We start from the raw sequence: 26,198 nt of genomic DNA, 5'->3' as shown, positions 1-26,198 counted from the left end.
TACCCGCTACCAAATATGATAACACACAGCCATAGGCCTACATACAGCCTGCTGTTTAGGAATTGTCACAATTCTAGAATATTATTATGATAGGGTCCACTGTCAAAATTCTAGAATGACAATTCCTACTTTTTGACAAGCTGCATAAAAAAAACAGGAACTGTCACAATTTCAGAATTGTGACAGTTTGATGCATCAACATCTGAATGCACATGCATTATTCAGGCCAAATTCTTTGTCAACAAGTGATATGTATATCATAAATGAAATGTATTTATTAATCTAGAAAAGAAAAGGTTTGCAAAATAAACAGTAAGTACCACATTGGCCACTCAGGTAAAGGGAAGTCCACATTCTCTAGGTGTATCTTGAATAGATCCAGTTAGCAGTAGTTAATTTGTGTCCACAATTATAAGAATTTTATATGTAGTTGATGGATCTTTACCAGTGTGTTCATGTCTGGGGGTGTGTATGTCAGGGTTTTAAGTTGGAGGATGTTCATAAAGAAACACATACAGCTATACATAATATGTTTTTGCCAACAGCATTTATTCATCAAGTTCCATTTTTATAAACCATTCACAAAACTGTTGACGTGTCACATAAAAGACCACCATTGAAAACGTGCTTGAATTTTTGGGTATTTTAAAGTTAATGACCGAATGCTTCATGAAATGGCACAGTAACTCAGCTTTCATATACTTTTTGAATTTTGATCATTTCAGTCTTGAGATATAAGCTAGAATGTGATAAAAATACAGATCATTGAGAACAAATTGAAAATGAGGTATTTTTGACAGTTTTGTAAATTTTCTATATCTCAAGAATAATACAGTCAATTTTCAAAATCAAAAAGTATATGAAAGCTGTTTTACTGTTCAATGCCTAAAATATTTGGCCATGTATGATGTTTGATGCAAGCATGAACTTCAAAATACACAAAAAAATTAGTTTCTGACAGTACAGTTCTTTTAGAGACACCCTGTAGCTGACAGAATTCTGAAAATAACTGGGTGGTCTATGTTCTTTGCCATTACACTGTTCAGTGCTATAAAATTATGTTTAATGCAACTTAAGGGAACTGGAATGAGCGTTTCGACAGCATTTTTTGTGGGACATGAGAGGACATCAGACCTATCAAATTGCATTCTGAATACGAAGAATGTCTTTCTGATATCAAATAATTTTCATTTTATGAAATTCACGATATAATAAAATTTTATGACAAATTATTAAAATTTGATATTTTTCACATTTGGAGATATAACAGTCCTCGAAGTAAATTTTATAAATTTAATGATAGAGTCTTAAAGTGTATGTAGCTGGGAGGAAAAGCCGATGATCAATTGAAAATTTTGACCTTCATATTGAAGATATGGATTTTTTTCCCAAAAAGACCTAATTTTTTTTGTGTTTTGGGGAAAAAATCCATATCTTCAATACAAAAGGTCAAAATTTTCAATTGATCGTCGGCTTTTCATCCCACCTACATACACTTTAGGTAGAAATCATCAGATTTATAAAGTTTACTTCGAGTACTGTTAAATATCAAAAATATCAATTTTAATGATTTGCCATAAAATGTGTATTACATTGCGAATTTCAAAAATCAAAATCATTTGATATCAGAAGGCCATTTTTCGTATTAAGAATGCAATTCGATATGTCTGATGTGCTCTAATGTCCCACAATAAATACTGTCCAAACGTTCATACCCCTTCCTTTAATAAATTTACAATATTGTAAGTCCATATAAGACTTTTAAATTTAGTGTGCTTTCACACATATATTGGGCTCTTCCAGTTGAAATCCATACACTCCTATGGTGGTATCAATTTTTTTCCCTAAAATTCTTAAGCGAAGCCCAGATATTTTCCGCTACTATCCTCCCCAGACTAAGTGCATTTCCACCGACTGACCCACACAAGTGGGGCCGTGTAAATTTCCCACGATTAGGTGCATTTCCCTGACTCTGTGCAGTTTTCCCCAACTGAATGACAAAGTGGGTGTTCTCCCCTTGCATACACTACTGCCCCTGTGTGGAAGATTATGGTTATGTCTTCCATACAGGGTGGATGGAATTCAACTGGAACAGCCCAATTATTACAGATTATAAGAAATTTGCTTTTATAATTCTACATTGAATTGCAACTCGAACACCCCTGGTTTTCAACAATACAGTCACATTAGTTGCCAAGGTAACACAATATTAAACTCACTTTATTAAATATCAGTTGATAGTATTTAAAAAGATTTTTATTAACTTTCTCAAAATCACATGCAAGGCTCTTCACAAGTGCCACACTATTGAATATCAATCCATTGTGGATTTCAGTTAAAAATTTGCAGACAATTGTCTGAAATTGCCTGTATCTGACAATTGCAGAAAAGTGATCCATGATGTACTGTGTGCAGCAAATTCCGGTCGATCCTTCATGTAATTATTTTGTGTAAGCTAATCCTAGCCCTAATCATAACCCTAACCCTAATCATAACCCTAATCCTAACCCAACCCTAATTTCGTGTAAAATTACATGAAGGAATAACCCAAATTCCACAGCATTTTGGTATGTCATTATTTCAAAACATGTTTTTGTTTTGTTTTGTTTTTGAGAAAAAAATATTGTGAAAATGGAGCATTTCACATTTAAATCATTTTGAGTCTGTTTAGACTGTTTAGACTTGGATCTGTGGGATGGGAAGCAAGCAGGAAGTGGCAAGCATATTTTGCAATAGAGCACAATGATCAAAGTATGGTACTCATACATGCAAACCTCCCACACACCCAACACAACTTTTTAAACTCAATTTTACAGAGAGTAAAACATACCAACATCCCTTAGCCTTATTGAAGGGGTGTTACCTTCTTGCACAAGAATAAGACTCCAACTCAGTTACTAATATCCAATACCCACTGCTCCTTAAGCCAACAACCCCCAACGTGGCCCTTCTAGAAATCTGCCAAACCTTCATCAAGCACTTTACTATGTTTATGATGTGTGAACTTATTTCCCCTTCCTGTACCTGCATTTCTACACTTGAAGTAAAATGCACATTTATCATGTTTATCACATCAGTCACTCTTTGCTTACCCGCCTACAATCACTTCCACTATGCCGCCTACACTCACTTCCAATCCCACACAACCTTTTAAATCAACCAAGCAAGTAAGATTAGTAATTTGTCATTTAGAGTTGATTTTAGAGATACGACCAAAACCAGAGTTGAACTGCTTTCTTATTTCATAGGCTAGTTGCACAGTGGGCTAATTGTTTACAACATTAAGTATTCATATCTCAGGAACAGGTTTGATGAAGTTCTAAACCCGAGACGAAAATACATAATTCCAGTTCTAAACACTGCTAAATGACTGGTATTGCCTGCCTATTGTCTCAGGTATTGCTTATTGGTACTCTCACCATGCGGTATTAATTAATAATTTTGTATTCAAAATTAATATTCGTGAAATGCTATGACTGCAAAGTAAAATTTAAGAAATAAACACTCAAAACACCAGAAACATTTTCCATTTCATAGGTTACAATATGCCGAAAGCCATATCAACATTTAAGTTAGGCTGTTGTTCTTGAGATAATTTTAATTCTGCTGAAAACAACACATTACAACTTTTACAACACTCTAGCGGTGGGATGGCAGTGATCTTTTAAGATACTCTTAACAAGATACTGAACAGTTCTGTTCAAATTCAAAATGGCCAAGTTTACCTAATAATAGTTGGAGTACCGACATATCTTTAATCGGATCTGCTTATGTATCATTATAAGCTTAACTATTGCCCAATATTTCCCCATCCCCAACACTTCCCCTTCACCTGCATATCATATATCAAACATCATTGCATAATAAGTATCCATGTTCATGAACCAAATGACCCATTGGCTTATTTAATTGCATCAGTTTAGCACTTTATATAGCATTTCTATGAATTTGAGTTATTTTGAGCCTGGGTGTGTGCATGTGTGGTTTGTACATGTATAAGGAATTTCAACACATCCTGAGTCTAACATGTGTCTTTCAGTAAGTACAGGATGCATGCCCACTTAAAGTTGTTTATGAACAGTTTTACTTGATCTGCAACTTGGGAGCCCAATTGTGCTAGCCCCACCAATCCAAAAACACCATTTCTGAATCTTGAATTTTTGGGCAACTTCTTATTTCTGGGAAGATATGCCAAATTAGCCTATTTTTTGGCCATATTTTCAAAAAACATATTAAAAATGTAACAGACTATCACTTTTCGATCCACAGTATTGTGGTGTTGGGCAAATTTAGATTAACTTCGGCAAATTTATATTTTTTTCCAACACTGTAAATGGTTGACTACAAAACCATTGCAGGTTGCACCCACAGATCCAGATCATGGAAAGATCTTCCAGGATCTGTGTTGCACCATACAGTTCATTCTTGATCGTCCAATTACTATAAATGAAAACACTAAACATATTTAAATAAATTGGAGTAATAGAGAACAACGTTAAAACAAAATTGATTTATTTTTGTTACTTTTGTGTTACACAACAGTTTAACTATATGCATCTTTTGGCACTAAACATCAAGAATCTGAAAACTGCTGTGTTTTATTCTGTGTAAAATGAACAAGCACCATTGGGTTTCAGACAGGAGTTGTGTACCATATTGTATTACAGTATAAGTGTTACAACTAATTACAAACAATTTTGATAAGTATGATTCAAGGCAAGAATATAGCATTATTAACCCAGCAAACACTAAATGTTTTACAGAAATGTTTAAATGTCGAGTTAAAAACTCGAGTTGAAAACTTAATGCAAAACATTTTAATATAATGTAAAGTGTTGACAAAATATTTTTCAAAAATGTTTGCCAAAAAATATTTTGTAGTAACATTTTGACATCATTTTGCTGTTGTAGTGTTTTTTTCATATAAAATGTTTTAAAAATGACCTTTATATAAACCAACATTTAAATGTTATAAAAACATTTTGACCAAAACCAAAACATGTTTATGACACATTTATAAAACATTTTTGTGTTTGCTGGGAAGACATCGAGCTGTTCAACAAATTCATTTTCCCAATATATACATACAAGGCTTATTTTTAATATCTGATAGAAAACAATATATATAGAATTTTCACCTATGACTTCCGTTCATAGTTTTACATTATATCAATATTAATAAATGTTACATACTATTCATTTCATACAATTTGAATGTATTGCCAATTTCATATACAAAGATACCATATTTAAATGTTTACAACAACAAAAGGTAAAGATAGCATTCACATACAGGGTGCCCCTGAAAGAACTGTGTTGTCGAAAACTTAATTCTTTGGGTATTTTAACACCACAACTAAAAATAACTAAATAACTGGTGTGGTTGAGGAATAAATCAGCTATCACATATCACAAATTTGACAATTGACCACACTGTTCTTGAAATATAAGAATTGTACAAAACTCCCTCATTTTCAAACCTTTCCACAGGTTCAAATATCAATCTATGATCTGTATTCGGAGTGCTAATCACTGCGCACCATCAGCGCATGAGGCGTCTATTGTCATTGATAGATATTTGATTCTGTGGACCGGATTGAAAATGAGGTAGTTTTGTAAAATTCTTTTATTTCAAAAACAGAAAGGGCAAATGTCAAATTCAAAAAGTATATGATAGCTGATATATTCCTCAACCACATCGGTTTTTAGTTATGTTTGGTTTATGCATTAAAATACCCCGGTAAAATACCCAACAAATTCTGTTTCCGATGATCCAGATCTTTAAGGGACACCCTGTACAATGATCCAATAAATACTGTACAAAAAAAGACAGTACCATGATAAAGAAAGTACATTTTACTGATTTGCAGGTACATTCTCTGCTACAGGTCCCTGTTCTTGTGCTTTATTACTACTATTATTATTACTTGGTTGAGGGATAATTTGTGGTTTAGGTTTCTGTGGGGGAGGCTGTTCAACCTCTCCCATCACCTCATTTTCATATAAAACTTGTAATTGTTGATTAATTCCACCAACCATACTATTAGTCCTGCTCAAAGCTTCTGATATCCGTGATGTAGACCCGCGACGACCGTCGTTGAGTTGAGATTGCGATTGGCCCAGCTTTTTACGAAGGCACGGAAAGATGGGTCTCATCAACCTCCTGAATGCCGCTTTAAAATCTTTATTTCGGTAGCAATAAATCCACGCATTGAGTGAACTATTTAGAAATACTAAAAGTCCGGTGTATTTGTGAAGTTGTACAGTACAGCCACAAATTGGGCAGAAAATTTCGATTAAAAGTGATGCAATAAACACAACCCAAGTTAAAATAAATATTCCTAGAATGACAGCTAGCGTTCTTGTGTACTTATTTCCCTTAAACATATTATGGGATTTGTTAATGTTAACTTGACTTGGGAAGAGTGATACTTGTACAGCTGATATAGCCCTTGTATGCCTCCTTGCAACCAGCATTACTCTACAGTAACAATATATCATTACAATACATCCCGGTAAAAAAATGCTAACAATCTGAAACAGTATTGCATAGTTATTGAGAACGCGATATTGACACTTGAAGTCCACCAAACTTTCAGTACTGTAATACCAGCCAAGAAACGGTACAGAAGATATGAGTAAAACATAGATCCATGCAGCGGCGCAGATTAAAGCGATTCTTACAGTCGTTATTCGTTCACCATATCTTAAAGGCTTGACGAGGGCTGCGTATCTATCGTACGCTATGATGCAAAGAGTTAACAACGAGGCACCAGAAGCTAGTGTTATAAGGCAATATGGCAGCATACACATGTAAATGTTACGAGAAAAATCACCGACAAGTTCTAGAACAAGAATTAATGGCATAAGTGTAGCAACACATATATCTGCTATAGCCATGTTTAGCAAGATATAATTAGAAGGAATCTGAAGACGTTTGAATTTCATGATGGATATGATAACTAAAGCACTACCAAATAACGTCAAGATGAATAGGAATCCCACGACACATATTGCGATAATATGATAAGTAGTCCATTCTATTAGTCCATGGCTCTCGTTGCTGCTTGCCAACTTGCGGGAACAATTTACGTGGGTTGTCGTCATAGCGTGGCGCTCTTCGTGTCGGCTTGTTACAGGAGTGGGGTACATGTGGTGCATTGTCATTGTGATTTCCATTGAAGTGATGATGCAGTAGGTAAAGTGATATTTTTTTCCTTCGTTTTGAGAGCGTTATCCAGTGTAATTCAAATCTGACCATACATCCATTGTTAACCTGCAGAAAAGATACAAAAAAGAAAAGACATAAAATAAGTAAGTGAACTACTGAGAGCAATTGAGATATTCAAAAATAATGACTCCAACCTAAAAACATTCAATATTAAAATCATTAAATAAGATGAGACATTGAGGATTGTACACTAGCCCACAAATGCTGAGTTACTTTGCATCGGGGCTGGTAAAATAGCGATACTACATGCTATAGGTTATGAACATCTTCATTTTCTTGCTGATAAATGGAATATTTGAATTACTCCACAGGCAGGTAAAAGCAAGTTCCTGCTATGTTGGTAATATTCACTGATTACCTGTCTGACTGGCTAAGACTGGAAGTAAGAGTCATCCCTATACACGTTAAGTGCCAGAGAAGATGAACCGATCCCCAAATCTGATATCTGCACTCAATCCTAGGTTCCAGGATCATGCATAGTACATAGTTAACAGTGCACGTAAAACCTGTGCGATAATAATCAATACTTTGAGGTCTGGGATTGAGGTACAGCATGTATATAAGAAGAAGAAGAAATATTGAAAAAAATGAAGTATACCTCTGAAGACATTCACTGGTTCCAAATTACTACACAGCTAATAGATCAATCTTAAATAAGTAAAAACAATGTCACACTGCATGAAGACTGCACATCACTTGACCATGTTGACTACACACCACTAATCTAAATGCCCGCTAACCGGTACTACAGCCCAGTATTTAAGTGATTGAAATGCGCATATTCAAAGTTGACCATGCTTTCTTCCTGTCAATTATAAACTGTTAAAATTCTGTAGAAAGTTCTAGCGCCATCCATTGAAAGGATCTAGCTAACAATAAGTGTGATGGTACTATCTAATTGGACTCAATTAACCTTGGTCTTTGAGGTTACGCCCTAATACTCCGCTGCATATCAACTCAAAGTAAGTAATATGTCAAGAAAATGCCAAAATATATAACAAATATTTGGTTCACATATCTTTTCCTTAACTTTTAAAGACTTTTGAAGTCTTTTAAAGTTTTAAAGTGTTCAATAACACACAAATTAAATCATATTAGTCCTATAATTATCCCAGAATAAGTGTTTGGATTATTAAGCCTTCTAACTTGAAATGATGCCACACCTAAAGCGTTAACTCTTAAGTGTCTGGTTCATTTTTCTTAATACAATTGAGGCAAACAGGTTATTGGTTGTGATTACAAGACAATTGATTGTTCAACAAGGGAAGTCTAAAGTTGACGTCAAGAACTAATAGGTCTAATCATGGAATAAAGAGAATTCCATGGTCCAATTGAAACCTACTATTTACTTTATTTACTGCCTTTTTTCTGTTCAGAGGATTGTGGGTATTGATTGGGGTATAGTGAAATTTGGTTCAATTCCCTTGCTCATAGAACACTATCGAAGGAAGGATTAGCAATCATACAAAATTTAAATTCAGGGTAAGGGTAACAAATTTGCAGTATACCTATATGTTACCCAGAAGAAATCCGAGGGGGAAGGGGCACTCACATGTAAAGGTGGTACAGGTATATGTGGCAGTCATCAATGGTCCCCTTTTCAGCCTCTCTGGTGTAGTTATGAAGATTTTCATTTTAGAGATCATGATTCAGTTCTTTAGCTTGGCTTTGAGTTTAACTCCCATAAATGTACCTCTATAGCTCAAATCTAGCCCATTGTTAGTTCACATTTCTTAAATTTCAGTTCAGAAGCCCCTCTTTTGCCTGAAAAACAGTTTTCAGTTCCTGAAGTTCAGCGTTCCATGCCACACACTCCACCAAAATTTACTATAGGGGAAACCTTAACTTGAGTGAAATTTTAAATTGAATATGGCCACAGGTGCTTCTTAGGAGCACAGCAGGTGTAAACAAATGTTACATGGTCTATGGTCTATAGTGCTTTGGTTAATTGAGTGTCATTTACTGTGGCAAGAAACCCAATTTGAAATGAACCGCCTACCAGAACCAATAAAACTTGAAAATCAAATCTAGGTGGTACAGCCATCTAATCGCAATTAGTAACATAACCTATCCTGACAAAATACCGCTTGACACTTTGAAACAAACAACCTCCTATATATAGCATCAATCCAAATAACTCCTCTAGGCCAAAAATGATTTAGTTCGTATCATTTCAAGACCCTACACGATTAATTTCATCACACGATACAAGATGCTGATCCCACGTCCAATAGCAGCTTGAAGGCATTATTGAAATCTGAACACAAAATAACTTCTAAACTTGACCTGTTCCCTAAAAATAAAATGTTATCAAAACAGGGAAATATAATTTTCAATCTTAGTCCAGAATTTTGCAGAACCGCTCCTATCTCAGGTCACTGGGAATGTGTTGTATGCACTCTGTGGAAGATCTTAGCTGGGATGAATTGCTGTGCAAAAAGAACTACAAAGTAGCCTAGCTCCCAGGCCAACAAACAATGTTCATTTTAACTTCAGATCTTCATTGTCATGATTGATATATCTGCACACCACATTTAGGACAGCTGCCAAAATATCAGATATTTCGTATATTTTTATAAATTGATGCACTATCGAGAGCTATTTATAGGCAAGATGAGCTATAAAAAGCTACCACATCAATTATTAGAAAGTGCAAGCAGGGAATGTGAACTACCTAAATGTGATTGTACACCTATTGGTCTATGGCATCAGGGGCTGGTATAATTATGTCTCATCTATTTCAGGCCTTTTCAAGGTGGCTCACTTGCCATTTGTAGCACACCGCATCATTCCTAGTTTGCGTGCCAACTGATCAAGTTTTAAATAAGATCTGAATTTTTTGTACATTATATAGAATAGAAATGTGTGAAAGAATAGCCCATCTGGGCCCGGGGTACTCAAGTTTGGTTTTGGTAGGGACGTGCCGCTGAGATTTTGGAAGTGGACCCATAAATATACCAATTTTTCAAGAAATTTGGACCCATTGATATACCAAAAGTCAAAATTTTTGGCCGAATTTAACCAAAATTGTCTTAGTTTTTACAAATTTTCCCAAAATTTTGGGACAATTTTGAAAAAAGGACCCATTCATATACCAAAATAGGCTTTGAAAAAGGGGTCATTGATATACCAAAAGGCTGAAAATGCTACCCATATTTGCGGCACATCCCCATATGGTCATTTGTACTGAGTACCCCCCGGGCATCTGGGCCACTCAAAATCCCTCAAATCTATAGGAAGTTGCCTCCTGCACCCCTGCTTGGATGTTGCTCCTGCACAGTGGCATAGTCGGGGTGTGTGGGGGGGGGGGAGGGCAGTAGGCAGGCTGTCACTCTATGTGCTATACCCATGTCCACGAAGTGCAGTTTTTTTTATTGGGATGCCAGTCTATGGTAGGATTCATCACTGATTGACTCCTTGGAACTATGTTGACACTTACCCAGCTTCCATTTTCTAATAATAGGTTTGCTTGTTCATTTTAAATTATATTAATAATTAATGAAAGCATTGATGAAAGTTATTATTAGTGCATAATAGAAGAGCCAATGACCCCTGTCTTTATTTTGCAACTTGGAAGTTATTCTGTGAGAGACACTCCGCTTTCTAGATTAGAAATAACAATTTAATTTGTATCAGGAAAGTACCTTAATATGAATATTATTAGACATTTATAGACAATAACAATATGGTGCCTGTTTAATTTACTCTTTATTGCATAATTTGTGAGTCCTATGATGTAGACATTTTTGTTAGTAAGAAATATTGAATTAGAGATCACTGAGTAATAATATACTACACACCAAATAGTATCCATATAAACTGAAGCAATAACGTAAGGATACTAAACCTAAGCTACCAAATAAGGTATCAATAGATGGAGAGTTTGTTCTGTGTATTTGTGATACCTCATTTAGCATGATGCAACTTTATTTTCCCAACTTGTATACCAATTTGAATGAAAAAAGAGAGCATCCAAAAGTGACAAACTTAACATAGATTTTTCTCTCAAAACACGCTAAATTATGAGCACAGCAAGTGAGTGTAATCTGTTACGTTGTAATGAACCTGTTGTAAAAGCTGGAAGGAATCACCCTGAAGGAGGAAGTATCCAAATTTGTCACTTTTGAAATGCTCTCTATTTTCATTCAACTTGGGGGGGGGGGATAAAGTTCCATCATGCCAAATGAGGTATCAAAATATGCAGAACAAAATTCTCCATCTAATTTGATAATTTTGGTCTAGAAATCTCTTTAAGTGTACAGATACTTTGTGTGCGCAGGATATCTTTGAGGTATAGTAAAATCCATGTATGTGATATTTCTGATATTTGCAATGATATGAAAAAAAGCAAGAAATGTTGCATCCTTACTGAACTGTTGTGAGTACTAGTAACAAGTCCACTGTACTACAAATCCAAGTGTTTACAACTGTTGTGATTGTGATGGAGAGTCTGGTAATTGATGAATAGGAAGTATGTGTTTTCCTTTGGAGACATTCTCTGACTTTAGCTTTCATTATAATGTTCATACAAAACGGATATCAATGTTTCATGTAACACAAGCTCAAAAGTCAGTGAACAGACATATACCCATACCTTAAAAGAACTATTATACATAACTGAACATTTAAATATATGAGAAGCTATAATATTAAATTATTCTTGTCAAACAATGCCTCATGTTAGTCATCCTGATTTTGGACCTTTGTTTTACTGGCTGAATACTCTACCAAATATGCTCAAATTTCCTTATGCAGGTAGTGTTTCATTATGATCAAATTAAAATATTGTTTTTCCAGTAAAGTCAATTTTAATTTTGTCATTGTCCATTTATGTAGCTAAAATATGACGACCGGCACTTGATGGAAATTAGACTTATTTCCCTTAAATATGTATGAATATTGCCATGATAAAGACAATATCACAATAGGACAGAAATTGAACATTTCTTGTGCAGTCAATTTATAGGGGGAGGGGGGTGTTCAGGTGTGCTAAAAAGTGGATGTTTCATTCATTTTTTACAAAGGGATAATTTTCAACATTTTTGGACCTTTTTATACAGATTGGGATTGGGGGTGTGTGTGGGGAGGGGGATGCATCACACACCTGCACCCCCTGGCTTCACCCCTGTTCTTGTGGCCATATCTAGGCAACAAACAACTAATATTTGCACATACATATCCAATTAATATTAAAACCATGGTTAATATTGGTTTACTATACATGGAATGATGCACTTCCTTCCAGTAGCAATAGGATGTTTTTTGATACCAATACAATCCTTTAAGATGTACTTTCCTACTAGCATTACGCTGAGACAAGGCGTGGCCTCCAATATCCATCAAACGGTCAGTTTGAAATAATGCTAACTTTCATATTTATTTATAAACAACTTGGCAACACTTTTTGAAAATATGAAAAAATGAGTTAACTATAACTGTGACTAATTCTAGCTTTTTATATTATCGTGTTTGGCTAAAAGCCAAAACTTCAAGGCAAATATAGCATGAACGTGATCAGTAAGCAAGCAACTGGTCTGAACTGGTTCTGAACCGGTTAGAAATCTGTAAACTTGTATGTTTGTCTGACTTTACATACTTTATGAAGACACCAAAGTATTATTTTCTGCCAAAACACACTGTAGAGACATCACATTAAAAAACAATATATGTATGTGAAAGAAAAAAATGGAAAATGGAAATCTTGCTATCTAAGAGAAGTTGCAAAAAATAATGAAAGGAATCTCTACATTGCCACTTACTTTGAAGATACTGTTAGAGCAAAGGCACTCTATTTTGAAGACACTATAAGAGGCACTTTTATCTGTTTTTCTTCTATAAAGTTGACCATGTATCTGTAAACTTTTAAATTAACCTGTCTCATTCCACATAAGAGACCCTCCTCTTTCATAATACACTCTAAGAAATAAAGGTTCTAAAAAAGTTGTCCTCTCAGGAGAACCCTTAGAGGTTCTCTAAAGAACCATAAATGGTTCAAACACTGTTGAAAATGTGATACAGAACCATTTTCAGAAGAGAACCTTCTCTACCTTTAAGGGTTCTCCGAAATTAAAGAATCTTTTGAGAGGTTCAAGAGAGAAGGTTCTCCTGAGAGGACAAAAAAGGTTCCATAATAGTCATTATTTATAGGCATTTGCTAGGGAGGCAGACAGGTATTTATAAACCAATAAGCACTAGGATCCACAACATGCTCATCTATCAGGGGCACAGTTCTTAAACCCCAATACATTTGTACATTCATTGAACCTTTAAAAATCTGGGTACAAAAACTCATACTCTGCAACTTGAGATCAAATTTTGCACTATGATTATGTAATTGAGGTTATTGGACTATGCCATTGGGATGCGGCTATTGTGGTCCATAGTGAAGTGAGCTAGCCAATGACGGATACACCCACCATTAAATGTCCCAGCAGCCTTTGCATGCAGACAGGAAAAAACACAAAGTATGACAAATTTAGCTTGGATATAAATTGAATACAAATTGTCATCAGGTATTTTTGAAATGAAAAAATTGGCAAAAAACAAAGAAAACAGTGCAGTATAATATTGACAAAGTTGAAACCCCATTCAAATACATGTAGCATAAAAATGTCTTCTATTGTCTTTACAGGTTTCAGCTTAACCACTAGCAGGCTATGTTAGCACATCTAGGACTGATGATTTTTACAATCTTCCCGATGAGCAAATCACTGAATGGGCCTTAAATAGTGCATGTGTTATTTCATTCCGATTCACAAGACTGAACTGAACTTGAATGTGATTTTCTTACAAGCTAAATATAGTGTGCATGTGTCTATAAATAAACCATGGTCTCATACTGTGCTGGCTCCTATAGATCTTGGAGGTACCTTATTAGAATATAGAGGTACCTTATTAGGACATAGAGGTACCTTATTAGGACATAGAGGTGCCTTATTAGGGTATGTGTCTCTTAATTAGAAGCAATTAGACAGCTAATTGAAGGAGTTGTGATAATATTTAACAGGGACCTTGGTGCACATTGCTTGTTGCAGGGAGTCACGTGTGTGACCTAATTAGTGATCCCATGCACTAATCAAAGTCATTTCAAACGGCCACTACTATAATATCATAACCCTCTAGAGCTCTAGATAGGGTCTATGCAGTCAATGAGATGCTAGCATTTGCAGAGGGTTTATAGCAGTTTAGTGACAAGACTCCTCAGGATCTGTCTTTGGCCATACATACCTGCATGCATGGTTTGGGCCAATTCCCGGGGCCAATTATGTACTCTGAAAGTACATTTTTACATTTACGGTACATGCAAAACATGGCCATGTGATGCATTAACACAAGCGCCCTAAGCGATATATGCATGCACTGTGGCCTGGCCAGCAAAACACCCATGGCTATCAGTCGCTGACCTAGTGCTTAGCACGCGAGGGCTTTGAGGCTCGAACCCCCACCAAATCAAATAACTTCTTTGTTTCTGCTTTTTCTTTATTCCTTCCTTCTTTCCCTTCCATTTGCTAAAAAGAACTTGGGGCATTTGGGTTGATTAAGGGGTGTTTATGCGGTATAAGTTAGTAAAATCTGACCAATGAGCTAGATCATTTATCATCATTATAGAAAGTTCACTAGTCAACAAACAATAAATGCCAAGTTTGTCAACAAACAGTACAGTCAAGGATATGTGCTATTGCCTACAGTAAAACAATACATTGATAATGTTATCAGTTGCCCTGGGTTAAACTTTATATTGTTTCTAAGCACAGTAAACAGATGTCAAGTACAGTTTACATTCTGTTAAATTTAATGTTATTTGAACGTAGAAATCAAGAAAGTATTTTTAACTGAAAGCCCTGTAGCAATATGCGACGCTAAGCTTCTGTCTACGTCATTTGAAGATAGCTTCAACTTTTTATCAAAGTTAACATATTTCACATGCAACAATAGAGAAAACAAGGGTTTTAATCATTTCAAAATCTACTGATTTAAATAAACAAACATAACTGACAAGTATTGATTCAGTGGTATTTGAAATCCTATAGTTTTAATTGTCAGAATCTAACCATTGAACACGACAATTTATTGTTAGATATGATTCAATATGCAATGCAGACATGCAGCGAGTGCCAAGTACCAGAATCGGTTAATCTGCAGCATTACATTTTTGAGTGAACATAAACGGAAGGTCTGTGTTTCCTGCACTACAAAGCAATTCATCTGTAAACATATATTTGAATCAAGTCTGGTAAATTCTGATGGACTAAAATTTCTTGGCTGGCATTTGCTGAGTTTGAATGATTTAGATTCAAACATACCATTTCATATCACACTGAGTTGTTACATATATTTTCCTATTTTCATTTAAATATATTTAATTTTCAAATTAAACTTACAGTTCCTGAGATATCAAAATCAATATATTTTTTGAGGCAACAATAAAATATACACAAATGAATGTCAACACTTCTTTAAATATATAATATCAGCAATGCATTGTGGGGCAGTTAGATACAGTTGAAAAATCTGATCGGGAAAATTGCTTTAATTATTCATCTATTAGTGTAGCAATGTTATTACTACAAATATTTTATATAATTTGTAAAATTTGAAATTACTTGGTACTCTAGGTTGGTAAACATGAGTAAGATTTAATCTTTCCCTAGAGAAGTCCTTTTCAGAAGGCTGAGCTTTCGGAACTCTAGCGAGTGCCATCTTCAGAGCCCGCTTCAGAGCCAAAGATGAAGGCTAGAGTTCTGAAAGCCCAGCCTTCTGAAAAGGACTTCTCTAGGGAAAGATTTCTTACTCAATTTGTAAAATTACAATTACAATATCTTGGGTTTTGTTAAAATGTTAGCAACACATTTAAAACAATATTTTGTCAGCACAAACATTCACTTTCCCAAAGTTCTCCTGTACCAAAACTATCCCACAATGCATGGTGAATTCCCTTATTAAATTCATCTTCACATCAACTATATAGAAATAAAATAATGATTCATTTTGTTAGGACATTTAATGATTTGCTTCTGATTCATGTCTGTAAAATCCAAAGCATATCTTGTTTTAAAAGTTGGGTTGTTTTTGAATGAAAAGAGTTGAAAATGCACCCACTGAGCATGTTCAGCACTTTTGTTAAAACATTTTGAAGGTAATAATAATAAAAATAAATACAAAAACGCCCATGCTCAGCACCAGGCCTACCATGGGAAAATTCAGTGGAGCGCAACTGTCACAGGGCAATATCTTTTAAAACATGGAATTTACCTACATCACATGATCAATGTATTATACATGCTGGTAGTATAATACTACCAGCATGTTTTAGTCAATTATAATTAAATTATATCACATGATTATGATCCCATTGCTTGCGTCAGTTTTAATTCAATCTACTATTGATAATTCAGCTGGTTATTTTATTTGTTTGCTTGTTCATTTGTTTCTAGAATGAATTGTAAGTGAAAGACCAGAAAAACAGAAGAACAATGCATTCTTTTAATGCCCTGGCTCTTCTCCTATTTGAAAATAAATAATGCATTTGAATTAATTATAAATATCTGTTTATGAGCAACAATAATATACAGTCAAATAACTTAATCATGCAGATGAAAGAAGTGAAACAATGGTATGAAAAAAACAATAATATTAAAAATAAGAATTAAGAATATTAACAAGCATGAAAGTAGCTGTTGAAAAAAAAACTGAAATGTTTTTGATGTTTGTTTTGCTCTTTTTATGATGAAATATCATCATCCAATTCCAGAAATGTAAAAATAAACTCTGGCAAAATCCAAAAACCGGACAACTTAGATCTCTGTATAAAGAATACACCAAATGTATTGAAAATTGTAAAGTTTGATACGAATACCTCATTTAAGGGAAGGGAACAAGAAAATATTAACATTTTGAAATTAGAAAAGCAGAAATGTTGCACACATACCTTATTGTAACATACATCTAGATGAAGATAATAACACACTGGTAATAAGTGGATGGCTTCCACAGATGAACAAGCTATTTTTCCGATATGTTTTTCAATCACAGCTATTCAATAATTCCAATATATAACTGCTTGTTGATGCGTAAGACACAGATGATGATGCAAACTGGAGTCGGTATACAGATATGATAACGGTGACATCATATGAAAAAAAACTAGCTGTCTGATGAACAGAACCAAAATGAGGCTTATCTATTGTGTAGTTATTGATGCAATGATGTACGCTATAACTAAACCATCCAGCTGGAAAAAAGAACACTCGCTATTCAATGCAGAAAAGCAATAAATGTAGCAGACTATCCTTTATTGAATTGAAATTGTATCAGATATATTGAATGCATTAAATCCAGGTTTAAAGTGAGACTAGCTGACTTGCTCTGCTGATGTTGGTTCACCGAGTTGTTGACTCATATCTGAAAGTTTACTTGAATAACCCAACCTTACCCTTACCCCGTTTCTGCCGTAAATAACTCTGATTCAAGCAATCTTCATATATACACAACATCAGTACAAGGATATTTTTAAAAGCCTGTTCTGCTGTTGTGCTGCTACACTGTGAGTGAAAACATTTGCTCTAGTCTGACATCACAGTGTCAAGCCCCTCCCACTGTAAACTTATCATACTGAATCTTCCTATTGGTTGACTGTGTCTAAGCCAATATTTTCATGTGAAGATATTTTCATAATTTAAAGCAAAATAATAATTTCTTGATTTCACAGTTGCTTAATACTGATGCATACATACTATGGATTATTCAACATTCCGCGCCTTTAATTTTGCGGTTAAGCTGGATATGTGAAATTCACAAAAATAATACCTTGCAAAATTTTAGAATCATCAGTATGAACATGGTGAATAACAGGTATAACAGCTAAGTATTAAGTTCTTCCTCATTTCCTTCATAAGCCTTGGACTTCAATGACTAAGTTCAACACTTAATAATTAATAGACTATATAGTGAAAAAAAAAGACTATAATTAGAAAATTATTTAAATGGATTGCATCTATAGACCTCAATTGCAATTATAAATAAATAATATGATGATTTGTACGTTGTGATCCAATTGTATGCATGCAAAAGGCCTAACCATATTATTATGGGCCTAATTCTGGGGATACTATCGAAGTCATTCCAGACCACTTTTTCATATGATATTCCCAGATGATATTTAAATGTATTTGATACCTACAAATATTATCATTGGGTGTATACATGCATGTACGTATCTTAATCAATAACCAATTAAGGGAAGGGGTATGAACGTTTGGACATAATTTATTGTGGGACATTAGAACAAATCAGACATATCAAATTGCATTCTGAATACAAAGAATGTCCTTCTGATATCAAATAATTTGGATTTTTAGAAATTCGCAATGTAATACACATTTTATGGCAAATCATTAAAAATTGATATTTTTGATATTTAACAGTACTCAAAGTAAACTTTACAAATCTGATGATTTATACTTAAAGTGTATGTAGGTGGGATGAAAAGCCGACGATCAATTGAAAATTTTGACCTTTTCGTATTGAAGATATGGATTTTTTTCCCAAAACACCAAAAAAAATTAGGTCTTTTGGAAAAAAATCTATATCTTCAATATGAAAGGTCAAAATTTTCAATTGATCGTCGGCTTTTCCTCCCAGCTACATTCACTTTAAGAATATATAATTAAATTTATAAAATTAACTTCGAGGACTGTTATATATCAAAAATGTGAAAAATATCAACTTTTTATAATTTGTCATAAAATTTGTATTATGAAAATTATTTGATATCATAAAGACATTCTTTGTATTCAGAATGCAATTCGATACGTCTGATGTGCTCTCATATCCCACAAAAAATACTGTCGAAACGCTCAAAACGCTCATTCCAGATCCCTTTAGCTCATTTAATAACTTCTGTATAAAACAATTTGATAATCATCGTAGCTATCACACAAGAAACAGTAACAATTGTCATCAAACAAGAAATAATAAAATAGTCTTTACTGATCAAGCAGTTTAAGAACCACAGGCCCAATCCTATGGAACTCCCTAAATGATAAAAATGTCAAGCCAAGTCATTCAAAAACTTTTGGAACAAATACAAATGATATCTGATCTCATCTTATGATGAATTTGGAGCTAGTTTTATGTCATGTATGTTGTCTCTGGTTTCGCTAGGTTTTGTTTCGGTCTGGGTGTCGATACTGGCATTATTTGGCCTTTTGACTATTCCCAAACTCCATGATCATTTTGTTTCGTCTTTTTCAGTAGCAATGGATTTAATAAGTATTTGATCCATTTTTTATTATGGTATTATGGCAATGTGGAAAAAGAGTTTAATTGAATTGAATTGAATTGCACACGAAGCAACATGTGAACTTGTCAGCTTGCTTAGGTCCCAGGCTTTGATCAAGGTATATCATAATATTTTTGATAATCTATGATATTATAATATTAGATTATTGTTATGCGCATTGCATCACCAATTGTGAGATAAGGGGAATGACTTGCCCGTCTGATCAGGAAGGCAGGCGCTCCAACCTACATGTAGCGGAATTGAATTGCACCTTCACTATCTATGATTGCACATGAAGCAACATGTGAGCTTACCAGCTTGCTTTAACCCTAATACCCCAGGCCTACTTTGGCAAGGGGAAGCAAAGAAGGAAGGAAGAAAGAAAAGTGAGGAAGAGAAGATTTTTTTATCGCGTTTGCAGTTTTGAACCAGGGACCCCTCGGGTGCCAGACACGTGCATGGCCATATATTGCCATGGGGTCTTCAGCCTTTTTTAGAAGACCACAATTAACGTAATTTTGGTTCAAATTGGACCAACTTGCAATTTTGCCATCCAAAATTTTGCTCAGTGCACCATTGCTCCTCCTTCTGATACTCTTTAAAGGTACTTTCCTCATGCACATGAAGCAACATGTGAGCTTGCCAGCCAGCTTGATTAGGTCAAGGAAGATTATAATATTAGAATTTATCAACAATAAGGTGTCATGATTAAGCTAAATATAAAGTACAGCTGATTGCGCTGACCTGTTATGATATCTAAAAATAGCAACTGGGAACCGGACAATCGTCAGATCAATACTTTTCAAGTCACCTTACTCTGCTTACATACAATTAGTTTATTCCCGAGTTTATTTAGTTAAATTTGGCTGAGATTGAATAGCTGATCATATGATCATCCTTACAATACTAGCTGATCTGGAGACTGTAGGCATATAGAGTCATCCTTACAGTACCAACGTGATTCAAACCAACATGGATGGTACAAACTTATAGCTTTCAAAAATGACTGACCGAATGCCATGTTGATATTCATGCTCCCTTGACCTGACCCAGAATTGAATCCTAATTTAGACATTGACCATGTTGACCTACACTGCTGTTAACTGACCAACTTTAATCAGGCCAACAATGGGCTGGAAACCATTTCAAGCTGTTCGTTAGCAACCCTATAGGTCTACATAGAAGCATAATGCTCATAGTCGTGTTCACATTTTTAGTAACACCCAGCGTTAAAGTTCGCCAACATTGATACAAATTCCACAAATATTTTCCCTACTTCTACCATGTGACCACACCTACAATCATGGAAAAGATGTTTGCACTCTTTACCTGTCACTTCTGGTTGTTGCAAACAAGAAGCAAGTTCCGCTAGGTGTAGTACATATTTCCACAATGTGAACACAGCTCATGACAACTGTTTATTATGCTTCTGGTAATTCCATCGTTGCATGTTTTTTTTTACAAATACCAATTACTATTAGTACTTTAATGGACCAACATACTCATGTATATTTTGAATTTTGTGCTTTCAAAGAAGTGCTTTACAGAGTGTGAAAGTTACATGCACAAAATTTATATTTATCGTAACATTACCCAGCAGGCACGCAGATATTGATACTTAAAATTATCTGAAATTGACCACATGCATCTGTATAGTACTCTCTCTCTCTATAGGCTTATATATGATGCAGACAAATTTGATCTGAAAATGGCATAGGCCTAGGCCTATATCACTAAAATTAAAACAAAAAAACAAACATTTGAAATAAATTACAAATGCATGACGGCTTCTTCTATCCAGTTCTTTACTCTTATTGATATTATAGTAGTTTTTTATACCACTTATCAACATTTTCTGCATCATTCTGGGCAAAGTCCTTAGTGGAGCACCCATCAATCATCACATGATTCAGCTGAGAGCCTACAAACCACTGAAATTACAACCTAAATCATTCACATGAAAACTGTTGTCAAGTTGGTCCACTACTTGTGACAGTGAAAATTCTCTTACAAAGATTTGGATCAATGCAACTCGCACATACCAATATATTAGCTTGCTAAATCATACTAATCAATATTCATACACTCCTATATCAAAGCAGCCAATCAGAAAAGCTGTTAGAAAAGTACGAAACATGCATTGATTGTGTATATTGTGCACTCCAGCATTACTACGCAGTAGTGTTTCAGCGCTTCACGCGCGTAGGATTGATCCATTTTTGGGCGGGTTGATGCATTTATATTTGGTTCTGTTTTCCAACATTTTTAGTGATAATTTGTTATATAAAAAAAGAAAAATCACATGTTTTTTGCTTCTCGTGTATGAAATAGATTAATAAACTTGTATTACTTATTGCTCAAGAAATTAGACAAAATAATGCACTTGCGCTGATGTTGATGCGTCTAATGCACTCCTCTTCGGGCTCATGCATTAGACGCATCAACATCAGCAGCATATTATTTTGTCTAATTTCTCTCCCAATAAGTAATACGCGTTCATTAACCTATAAACGTTTATGCTGAAAATGTTCTCGATTTAGTTGCAGTTTGCACTGATTTTTTCAGTGTTCTGATTTCACGCCACCAAAATCACACCACCAAATGGGCTGGTAAAAAAAATCAAGTGTTTTTATTGTAAGAACAACACCTGGGTTGATTTAATGGAAAAAAAGTTTGAAAAGAAGGCTGATGTGCCTATTTTTTTGTGATAGCTGTACTTTGTGCAATTACATTTGTTATAATTCTGAAATTTGAGTGGCACATTTTTTATTCTTCTTCACCAGATGACGTCACTACATAGAATCAGTGTGCTATAAAGTATAAGATTGACAGAATAGCGGAGGCACACCAAGCGGGAATGGCAAGTTGACTCCATTGGCTCAAAATACCGAAAGAAAATTTACCATAAGTTGTAATGTGTGCCTTCTTTTGGCCCTAATTGTCCTTGTTTTGGCCCATTTAACATTACAATTGCACATTTTGTATGCTTTGCATGCATTTGTCCCTTAATTAATCACATTTACGCTGAAAATATTCTCATTTTTACTTCCAACTTTTACATCTGTTACAGTACTATTAATATTTGGGCATATTAATTTTTTGCTTCTTTATGAAAAAAAAGTAATTATTATTTCTAACATTTTTTTTCAATGATGCATAAAAATCTCAGCTATTAATGGTCCACTAATACACGGATTTAGGGTTTCTCTGTCGGAAGTCAATTTGTGCCGAAATTCCATCCCACAATGCAATAAGCGTTTAGCAATAGCATAACAATAGATACAGTTCCGAGGTTAATCAATATTCTTTGTTATGCAATACGCATATTGCATTGTGGGAAGGAATTTCGGCACAAATTGACTTCCGATAGAGAAACCCTAAATCCGCGTATTAATGGCATACTTGTGCAGTGCCATAATCTCCCATGCCTAACAGTAGCAACATTGCCATCTTTACAAGAGAGTTTCATGATGATCAGTATATTGCTCTAGAGTACAGATTCTCAATCTTTGGCCTGCAGGACTGATATGACCTGCAAGAACTTGCCGTGTGGCAAGCAAATACTGACAAACAAAAATAAATGTTTAAAAAAAACCTTTCAAAAATTGTAAAAACCTGATTGGGGATATCCTGGAGGTCAACATGTCATTTCACCAATCTGCTCTCTATAAAATTTCCTCATTCATTAAGAAACCATATTTTTTTTAATGTACTTCGCAATCATTTTCTTTAATCAACATGAGATGACTATGTAGCTATTTGCATCTATATCTACCTGAAATCGAATCAGATGCTCTTTTTGGTCATCACACAAGAATTGTTTTTTTTATTTTCATGCTCAGGCTCCGATATTTACTCATTTAACATGCTTAATCAACACCTTCAACATTAAGGTTCATCAGCATTTTACTCGTCTTTCCGTCGGTTCTTTACGTCAGTCATAATTGAGGCCTTATCCATCTGTCACCTAAATATTTGTCATGGGAATTTGTTGGCTACATATAGACTATGCCATAGTCGATTTTTGATAAATAAAACATGTTATTAATCATGATGAAAGGATTCAGTTGAACTCGAAATTATACTGATATTTATTACATCAAAATACTAGTATAAAATTGTTATGAAAAGTTTATATAATTATGTTAGTGACCGTAAAAGTAAAGTATATGTAGGCTTATATTATTGAATGCAACATATCATAATGTCATGATTATATTGGCACTTCAATACTGAACAATTCTGATTTTAGAATCTACCAGTTTATTAATCGCGAAAGTCCGGGTTAAAAATCGACAATGGACATTGCATTTTAAACGGGACTTTGATCGGGCAAAGTCCCTAACACACACACTGTCAATCATACTTGTTTATCAATCCAATTTAACCACACCGCACAAAGCTTGGAAGTACAAGCATGGTACAAGACGCGCTCATGCACGTACAGGGAGTTTAATGTTCCCGCCAACACAAAGGCTGCATAGTTGTGTTGTGTACCATGTAGTTATTAATGGTAATGGCAGGTGCCCGGAGGATTTAAACCATAACGAGATATGGGCGACCAATCACAAGCCAGATCCATTTAAAGATGCATTACATCATGGCCAATTTTAGTAGGCCAGAAATCCGACAATCTCATCCATAGACAGCCGTGTTAAGCATGCAAACCGCAATCCAAAGTCAGTAGTCCACTTGGAAAGCTAACAAACAGAGGGGGTACGGTGACTGAAAAGATCAGTTGTGAAAATCTATCAATTGTGCACAAATTAATTAAATCAGAGTTTTAAGCTTATATGCAATAACCAGAGTATGCACGATGGACAAGTGGATTACGGAGTAGTCTAGGCTACATATATATATATATATTAGACTTTATTTCAACACGGAAAGCCCAATTCAACAAAAGTTGTTCTTCCTTGGGGCCGTGCATAAACAAACATACATGTACAAAATAACAAATAATTACAAAAGCTTATTATCTAGACTTAAACATATTACAAACTCAAAAGTATTAATTGTCAAGTCAAAATGATACTTATGGTTACATACATACCATGCTTACAGGCATGGCTTTATGATTTTTTAAGATTATTTTTGAAAGTATACAATGTTGGAGAGTTTTGGATATTATTTTCTAGTTCATTCCAGCTTACAGCACCTCTATATCACAGACTTTTTTTTTTGTTTTTTGTTCTTGGCAGGGGAATAGTTACATTGCTTTGGCTTTGACGAAAAATTATAGGTATTGTTTACGTGACTGAAAATATGACTCAAATAAGGAGGTGCAAGATGATTTAAGATTTTGTAGGTTAAAATTAAACAATTTGAGTTTTGTCTGTCAATTAATGGTTTCCAATTAAGTTCAGCACGGACATCTATGCTAGGTGTGTCCCATTGTGCACCACAGATAGTTCTTGCAGCCCTGTTTTGAATAACTTGAAGTTTCTTTGAAACAGTAACACCACAATTTCCCCATACAACATTACAATAATCTAAGTGCGGCAGAACAATAGCATTATACACAGTACATAAAATATCCTTAGGGAGACTATTTGCCCTGCATTGTTTGAGCATGAACATACCTTTTAGACTTTTTTTACGTACATTATTGATTTGCTCATTCCAAGTTAATGTGTCATCAATAATTACACCCAGATGTTTACATTTATTAACTTTCTTTATAGTTACACCATTTATGTTGATAGATAATTCATTAACACTGTTCTTAATTGTATTGAGTCTTTGTCTAGATCCTATTAGCATAACTTCAGTTTTATCAGTATTCAGACTAAGTTTATTACTTTGTAACCAATTATTTATCATTTTTAAATCATTATTAATACATTCCGTGATATCTTTTGACGAGTTAGAGGCATAGTACAACACAGTATCATCTGCATACATATTAACTTTACAATGAGAAACATAATTTGGTAAATCATTTATATAAATGAGAAAAGCGAGTGGTCCGTCAATTGAGCCCTGGGGCATTCCACAAACAGTTTCTTTAAAGTCTGAGAGAGTCCCATTTACAGATGTACATTGGGTGCGACCAGAAAGATAACTAGTAAACCACTTAATACAATATTCACCTACTTTATACATTTTAAGCTTACTCAAGAAGATATTATGGTCTACGGTGTCAAATGCTTTCTTCAGATCCAGCAGACATAATCCAATTAAATTACCTTTATCAATTTCATTATACCAGTCCTCCGTGATGTTTATAAGAGAAGAAGAAGTGGAGTGAGATGGCGGAAACCAGATTGGTTTATATTAATTAAACAATTTACATTTAAGTACTTGTACAGTTGATCAAACACGGCCCTTTCAATAATTTTAGAGATAACAACTAGAATTGAGATAGGTCTATAATTGCTAGGATCATTGGGATCACCAGCTTTAAATACAGGAATCACCTTTGCACGTTTCCAGCATGTAGGAAAAGTACATGATGCAAAAGAATTATTTATTAAATAAGTTACAATTGGTGTGATTACTGGTGATGCTATTTTCAGTAGTCGAGATGGAATGTTATCTAAACCAGTAGCTTTATCATTTGCTAACTTATTGAGTTGATTGAATACATAGTCATTTGATACATTTACAAATTCAAAATGTGACTGATCAGTTTGCTGCTTTTCATTGACTTCATAATTACAAAAGTTATTTTTAGCAATCTTACTT

At 34.5% G+C, this 26,198-nt stretch overlaps 1 protein-coding gene across 3 annotated transcripts in view; it reads right to left on the bottom strand.

Annotated features, from left to right (window-relative positions):
- Positions 1–5,840: 5,840 nt before the first annotated feature.
- The window catches only part of LOC140153372 (octopamine receptor beta-2R-like), a 47,752-nt gene continuing 27,394 nt past the window's right edge, over positions 5,841–26,198 (bottom strand). The window contains exons 1-2 of one of the 3 annotated variants that reach the window (XM_072176106.1): positions 17,160–17,712; positions 5,841–7,276 (exon numbers count right to left, since the gene is read on the bottom strand). In XM_072176106.1, the coding sequence (XP_072032207.1) occupies positions 5,857–7,179 (1,323 nt within the window). In that variant the 5' untranslated portion in view covers positions 7,180–7,276; positions 17,160–17,712 and the 3' untranslated portion in view covers positions 5,841–5,856. Of the gene's footprint in view, positions 7,277–7,829; positions 7,969–17,159; positions 17,713–26,198 lie in introns of those variants that run through there. The other 2 variants (XM_072176105.1, XM_072176107.1) reach the window with 2 other exon arrangements.

Source organism: Amphiura filiformis, chromosome 5 (genome assembly GCF_039555335.1).
Source record: "Amphiura filiformis chromosome 5, Afil_fr2py, whole genome shotgun sequence".
NCBI classification, from domain to species: Eukaryota; Metazoa; Echinodermata; class Ophiuroidea; order Amphilepidida; family Amphiuridae; genus Amphiura; species Amphiura filiformis.
Note: the sequence above shows the minus strand (reverse complement) of the source record. Positions and strands in the feature narration are given on the sequence as shown.